At 42.0% G+C, this 7,500-nt stretch overlaps 2 protein-coding genes across 2 annotated transcripts in view; both read right to left on the bottom strand.

Moving 5' to 3' along the window:
- Positions 1–1,479: 1,479 nt before the first annotated feature.
- LOC149118662 (uncharacterized) lies at positions 1,480–2,195 on the bottom strand. Its single transcript, XM_089289278.1, has 2 exons — positions 2,111–2,195; positions 1,480–1,865 (listed from the first exon to the last, which is right to left on the bottom strand). Exons 1-2 carry the CDS (start codon positions 2,184–2,186, stop codon positions 1,480–1,482), a joined length of 462 nt encoding a protein of 153 aa, XP_089145404.1. The 5' UTR covers positions 2,187–2,195.
- A 3,234-nt stretch (positions 2,196–5,429) lies between these two features.
- The window catches only part of LOC149118661 (uncharacterized), a 7,082-nt gene continuing 5,011 nt past the window's right edge, over positions 5,430–7,500 (bottom strand). The window contains exon 4 of the mRNA XM_089270699.1: positions 5,430–5,853. Within this exon, the coding sequence (XP_089126825.1) occupies positions 5,471–5,853 (383 nt within the window). The 3' untranslated portion in view covers positions 5,430–5,470. The remainder of the gene's footprint in view (positions 5,854–7,500) is intronic.

The following is a 7,500-nucleotide window of genomic DNA, read 5'->3' as shown; positions in this document are numbered from 1 at the left end:
AATCAAAAAGTAAATATTATATTTATCAGTCGGCTGCCGCGTCTGAAAGCTAAGTTTTATTATCAGTAAAGTAAATGAGATAATAGGACTGAACAGGACATACATACATGTGTCAAAAGTATAAACTTCTGCAGGACACACAATCAACAAACTCTTCAACTTTGAACAAAAGGGTACTGTTTTGTATTTATCTTCAGTTTGTTTTTGCCAGTGTTACTCCGGATGTATTGCTTAAATAAGCCTTGTTCACGGTTAGATTTTTTTCATTTACATTACAATGTAATGCAACGTGGATGCGAGGCAGTTTCGGGCTGAAACTACAAAATAGCCTGAAATTGCCTCACATACATATTGGAGTATATTGCAATGCAAGAGAGAAAAGTTAACGCTAAAAAAGATAACATTGTAAGTAGTGTAACTGCCCTAATAAAAAAAAAATAAGTGAAAAACAAAACATTATCGTAAAAAGGGCTATTGGTTAAACATCGAAAGAACAACGCAATGGCGTGCAGAAGTAACGAACAAACAGATCAAAGTACTCCAATCGTTGCAGTGTTTTTCCAACATATTAATTTCAGTTTATTTTTGCTTTCATATTTTTTTTTTCATGTGCCCGTCCTCCTGTTGATGATGAATTTTGTCATAACATTGTCAAAGTAGTCAGCTACTTTGACAATGTTTTGACGAAGCCCATCATCAATAAAAGACACATGAAAACCTGACCTATTAACTTGATTTGTACTCACAAAACATGCCAAAAACACAAGGCTAATCGTGAGCGAGGAACCTATAAGAATTTCTCTACTGAGCCAAAATCCCAAAAATGTTTTCTTCGCCAGGTCTTTTGAAACAATCTCCATTGCATAGCAGCCGGTATATTCGAAAATTCTTGGAATCTTTCTGAAGTTTAAAAGAGTCCTCTCCTAGTCAATTTCATCAGCCATTTCAAAACGACAAAATAAACAGATTTCAATCGCGGATGTTCACCTTAAATTACAGTACATGCAGCAAAGTGCATTTTCGCTCGAGAGTAAATTTAACCTTTGTTAATCGTTTGAAAGCTTTCGTGAATAGTTGTTCAAAAGTTCCAACTCGATCTATTCACAAAAGATGAGAATTGCCGCTATATCGAACAACAAGTCCTAACGCTTTGAATGATGAAATTGATACGCGTGTGATGGTCTCAGGAATGTCGCTGTATTGTTGGCGGAAATAAATGGGGCGAAAACTTTGTCAGTAAGTTTAAAATGTAATTTTTTATCTCAAATATCAAATGTGACACCCTCATAAGTTTTCTGACGGTCATTGATTTAAAACGTTTCACATTACTCTTCACTTCATGGCATACGTTACAGATAATTAGAATTGATCGACTCACGCAATATTGGCATATCCAATGAAACAGGCAGCAGGTTTGCACGGGATTGATGTATTGCTTATGAAATGTAATTAATTCTAGGTCAACGACAGTTGGGATATTCATGTACTATATTTACTGCTGCTAACCTGTGCAAAATGGACTCTTTTACATTTTGTACCACTGGTGAATGCACTGAAGGAGGCGGCGCCGTCCAACCTTCCAGAGGGAGTGCCTCGAAACGCGATCCAGTTCACGATAGAGGATCCATTTGTACCAAGACCCGATTCCAACACACACACACGAAAACTGCTCTGTGTCACGTCTGATGTCCACACAACTGCTGAATCATGGACACTGAGAGATTCTTTTCCATGGCTGATCGACGCAAGGACACGTACATTTCTAGCGCTAGAAAATGAACGAGGGTATTGCACGGTTGTGCAATAGAGGAAGTCTGCATATGCTACCGTAAAGTTGACCTTTCCATTTTGTACCAGAGCTTGTCCTGAAATAAATATAAAAATGCCGTGTTTAAAAAGGTTTTAAATCCAGGTTATTCCTTGAAAATGGTCACGCGCTTTGTAAGTATTTTTTTACGCTGCAACGTCGTGGCTAAAATTTGTCTCTGTAACTTTTCTGGAGCTTTTGTCCGAAAATGTTAGCTTGATTAAATGAAATCCATCACGAATCTTTCTTTCTGTTAAAGCAATTAAAATAAAACCTCGATTAGGATACTGATCACAGCCTTACCTTCAGACAAAGAAGTAAGTTTGCACAAAACCGCAAGCACAGACGCCAACAGTTGAACACCTGAAAATAACTTCATTTTGTCGAGAGACCGCAAACTAAACCAAAAGGTTCCCGCTAATATATGTCCCTCGTGTATTATTATTATTATTATTATTTATACTTTTCATGACAGTTTTAAACCTTTTTTTCTATAACCACTTCCCACTGAAATAGATCAAGACTATATTCTCCTTATTTCATTTCGAATAGGAGCTTGAGAGAATCTACGACCCCATCAAGACAGGGTGAGGAAGAAAGAGCCAACAACTTTTGAATTGATATCGTGTTAAATTTCACAGGAGTTCCAAGAATTTTGAATTTAATCAGCCTAGTCACGTGAAACTTACGTGCTTGAAAATATTTTAAAGAAAACGGGTCTGTGCATGTCTCAATCGTAGAAATACTGTCACGTTCCTATACAGATGAAACCAGCGAAACTGATAGTTTACAAAGACAACCAGTCGTACATCTTCTGACAAAAAGATGTTCATTGTGTATTTTGGCCAGCAAATAGCAGTGTGTCAATGAGGGTTATGCAAACATTAAAGCCATCTCTGATGATTTTTTTCATTTGTATCCCATTCTGAACTTGCTGTTGCCCTATAACGATTAGATTTAGCTCCCTCCAATTAGCGCCCTCTCTTTAATAAGCACCTCCCTTAAGTGTTCATTTTCAATAAGCGCTTTCTTATATTCAGTTCTAAAGAGCACCCCTTTCCAATAGGCGTCGCATTGCGAAAGTGGAATCCTCGACAATGATATGAAATACACTGATTAGACTAGTGAATTATATAGTCTACTTCGTCATCTGCACGCAATATTTAGCTTGGAATAAGCAGCATACTGATGTTATGACTAGAGAGCCTCCCCTCTTGACCTAAAATATTGGTGTTGCTGATTGAATTCCGATGTTTATGTCGAAAAAATATATAAGTACCTCGTTGTTGACAAGCCCCTCTTCCTCTCTAATAAACGACCTCCCTCTTTTGAACTACCCAGGTGCACTGAACTGATTGAGTCATTACGGCAGTTTGTTTTCGTCAGTGTGTTTTACTGGTCAGTTCTGATCAGAGTAATGTCCATCAGTTTCAACTGTCACTTTAAGGCTCACTCGGCACTATCATAACCGACCGGAGCAAACAGATGGACATGTGGGCGGAATATTTCCAGGAGCTCTATTCAAGAGAGAACATAGTCGCAGATACAGCAGTGGAGGGCACCGTAAACCTGCCAGTCACAGTAGAGCACGACACCCCGCCCTCTGTTGAGGAACTCAGCACGGCCGTCAATTCCCTTGCGTGCGGGTCAAGGCTGGAAAAAAAGGCAATTCTCCTCCACTACCTGCACCAGCTGCTACTGCAGCGTTAGGAAGAAGAGACTGTGCCCAACGAGACCTCCGACCCCAACATTATCACTCTATACGAGAACTAGGGTGACCGCAGTGACTGCAACAACAACCGTAGAATCTCACTCCTCTGTATTATTGGGAAATCCGTTGCCCGCATAGTCCTGTACAGACTGTGGTTACTTGCTGAGCGTGTATAGCCTGAGGCACAGTGCGGATTCAGAGCTGGAAGCTAGATCAACAATTGACATGGTCTTCTCCTTGCAGATGTTGCAAGGGAAAAGCCGGTAACAGAGACGGCCGCTTTAAGTCGCATTCATCGACCTGACCAAGGCCTTTGGCCTGGTCAGCAGGAAAGGCCTTTTCAGTCTGCTACAGAAAATTGGATGTCCCCCAAGCTCCTGAGCATGATCACCTCTATTAATGAAAGCATGGAGGGCATGGACCATTCAGTACGATGGATCTTTCTCGGACCCTTTCATAGTGAAGCAAGGTTGCGTGTTCACTCTAATTCTCTTCGGCATCTTTGTCTCGCTGCTGCTGTCCTACGCCTTCAGCCCGCCAGAAGACGGAATGTATCTTCAAACCAGAAACGATGGCAGTCTCTTCAACCTGTCCTGCCGACGGATTCTCATATGCGAGATGCTCTTCGCAGATGATGCAGCTCTGACAGCTCACTCTGAGGAGGCGCTTCAGCGACTCATCAACTGCCTCGCCCATGCGTGAAGAGAGTTTGGCTTGACTATTAGCGTAAAGGAGACCAGCATCATGTCTCAAGACATTAGCAGCACCCCAAGCATCTCCATTGGTGACTTCACACTCGAGGTAGTCGAGGACGTCCAAACCTCAGCTCCAACATCTCCAGCAACCTCTCCCTGGATGTCGAACTTAACAAGTCAATCGGGAAAGCAGCAAAGGCCATGGCCCGCCTGAAAAAAGGTGTGTCCCATCCTGACCATCAACAACAAGATGCAGGTGTACCAAGGCTGTGTGTTCAGTACTCTGCTCTTTGGCAGCGAGTTATGGACTCTCTATTCCCGCCAATAAAGCGAGCTCAAAACTTTTCACCTGCACAACCTCTGGAAAATTCTGGGTATCACGTGGCAGGATCGTGTACCAAACAAGAATGCCTTCGACCTGGCAGGCGTCCTCAGCATGTTTGTACTCCTGATTCTGGGCCGCCCGTGGTGGCCCGGCCACGTCAGACAAATGGACGGCCGGTGAATCCCCATAGTCATCCTGTATGGAGAGCTCGTCACTGGTTCCAGACCTTTAGAAAGGGCCGTCTTTCGTTACAAGGATGTCTTTAAATGAGACATTAGAGCTGGAATCATCAATCTAGCAGAGTGGGAGGTAGTGGCTGAAGACCGCAGTGAATGGAGAAGGACCGTGAAGGCATGAGTCCAGAGGAGCGAGGAGCTGAAAGAAAAGGAATGGCAAGAGTAGAGAGAACGCAGAAGGCATGGGGCAGATTCCCTGTCCTCAGAGCCAGGGAGGCGCAACTTTCACCTGCGACAGCTGGAACAGGGCCAGCCGATCTAGAATTGGCCTGTACAGCCACAGTAGGCGCTGCAACTCAACCACAAACTGAATCATGGCGCGGCGTTCCATTGTCTCCCGAGACAGACGGACGCCAACAACAACAAGGATTGTAAGTAGCAAAGGTAATCTAATTATGCTGTTAATATTGTTAGTAGCGTAAGTATGCGCATTGTATTATAGGTAATATAAATAGTGTAAGTGTTAGTATTGTAAGTGGCGTAAGTAATACTTATTGTAATTAGTGTAAATAACTGCATTAATATTGCAAGTAGTGTAAGTCGCAAGTAAATTAAAGCAATGCTACTATTGTAAGTAATGTTAGTTAGTATTGTAAATAATGTGTGTATTGCAATAAAATTTGTTCTATGCAAAAAAACAACAACAACAGCAACAACATAAGTATAATTTTAATTGGCGTATTAAGTCAGCTAATCTCACGCAGGTAGTGACACCACACGACAGTTTGTTCCAGTCCACCAAGTTGGCATGTCCAAGCTTCCTGACACTCCCCCGTCAGGAGCCCCTTGGTATGCTAACCAGTCCACTGTGGCAAGCTCCTGTCCATTTTTCTTTTCATTTCTTCCCGCCTGTGTAACACAAACCGTAAAATTGTTCTCTCCGATGTCCTCAACCCAGAGCACCACGGCTTCATGCACATAGTTGGGATATGAGAAGTTGACGTGATTAACGGAAACTTGTATGTGAACCGGTTTGTCAGGATAGAAGACATAAGGAGCCAGTGGAACTTGTTCACAAACTGCTTCAGCCCAGCTTGGGGAGCGACGGAGACGATGACGTCCTTTTTGAGAAGGAAATCCTGGAAAAGAAGGTACCAGAAAAATTCAACTTTATGCTAGTTGAAGGGCAAATTAATTTGAAGGGAACAAGACAACATAGGCGAGAGTAGCTATGACACTGCTCAAGATAGGTCTCCATCCCATGATTTTCTCTCTTATAGATTATAATATCAGATGTAATAGTGCTGAGCCAAACGTCGCTTTTAGTACTCAAGCATGTTAAGGCATGGCTCAAGCCTAATTTGCATAAAATCCGAAAAACCGTCAGTTATTACTCTGCCAGCATTTGGTTTAATCTTTGCAGAAGTGTCAGCCTGACCAATCTCGACGACCTTAAAATTTTAAGACCAATAAAATCTGATAAAACAGGTCAAGTGACTATAAAAACAACTGAAAAGGGGCCGCCGAGATGACATACAATCACTGTCAAATTTAGTATTTTTATAATTGTGTTAATGACCTCTGCAAGAATCTGTCTTCAATGGCCGGGTAAAATATTCAGTTTAGAAGTTATTACGTAAGAGAGGTCGCGTGACCTTCTGTATTTCCATATATAGGCTTAAATAATTAAGGAGTTCATCCATTCAGGACAGTAATAGTTGCCTTAGAAAGTGGTTAAAAATTTCTTAAGGTTAGTTTTTCGTGATAGCTCACTATCCTTACACCATTTTAGAAATCATCTTGAGCAAGCGTGCTGGTCACGTTTCTCTCGCTCCCTAATAATCTATCTCTTAGTTGGTTTAATCGCTGTCCAGTTCTTTAATAATGCTTCCAAACTGCCTATGCATGATAGGCTACAGATTCTATCGACATCCCAGGACCTAAACCGACCTAAAATCGACTCTGCACCATCCGAAACGAAGTCAAGCTCCAAATCATCTTCTAAAATGGCGCCGACGTCGAAGCTAGTCCTTGCCGCGAAACTTCTGAATATCACACTAGCTGCAAACCTAGTACTCCTGGCTAACGATGTGTCTTCAAATCCAGGGCCTGCAACATCACTGCCTTTCGAAGCGAAAGGTCTCCGGGCATTTCACATCAACATCTGTAGTCTGAGGAATAAGATGGACGAGTTGCGGCTGTTTTGTGACAAGTTCAAACCTCACGTCCTGTCCCTTAATGAAACTTGGCTGGACGACTCTTTCTCGGATGTAGAGCTTTCTCTCCCTGGGTATCAGCTAATGAGAAGAGACAGAGACCGCCATGGGGGTGGTATAGCTGTTTACATAGCAGATAATTTGAGTTTAAATCGCCTCGATACTCCCGCCGACAATATCGAAGCTCTTTGGTTTGAGTTATCATAACCGAACAGTAAAAAGATCCTGTTTGGGGCTATTTACAGACCACCAATCCTCGACGCTTCGACATTTACGGACAGCTTGGAGGAAATGTTAAATAACCACGTAAATGAAAGTCTCGAAACTGTTCTACTTGGTGATTTCAATTTTGATTATACTTCACCAAATGCGGCGACAAAAAATTTCCAGCGCATTGCAAATTTATTCAACTTGAAGCAGCTCATTACCGACCCTACCAGGATTACTCAAAATTCTAGAACTCTTATCGATTTATTTTTTACTTCAAAGCCTGAACTTTATGTATCTGGAGTATTACCGATCGGTTTTTCCGATCACTCGGCCATTTTTGGAATTAGGAAACTTCACAGA

This window comes from Orbicella faveolata, unplaced genomic scaffold (genome assembly GCF_042242905.1).
Source record: "Orbicella faveolata isolate gen_17 unplaced genomic scaffold, um_ofav_v1 contig_1, whole genome shotgun sequence".
Taxonomy (NCBI): domain Eukaryota; kingdom Metazoa; phylum Cnidaria; class Anthozoa; order Scleractinia; family Merulinidae; genus Orbicella; species Orbicella faveolata.
This window is presented reverse-complemented; position numbering and strand designations above follow the sequence as displayed.

Excerpts from the sequence above, each read along its gene's own strand:
- LOC149118662 (XM_089289278.1), bottom strand. The coding sequence starts at position 2,186 with ATGAAGTTATTTTCAGGTGTTCAACTGTTGGCGTCTGTGCTTGCGGTT. Across the intron at positions 1,866-2,110 it reads ACTTACTTCTTTGTCTGAAG|GACAAGCTCTGGTACAAAAT; the intron begins GTAAGGCTGTGA and ends TATTTATTTCAG.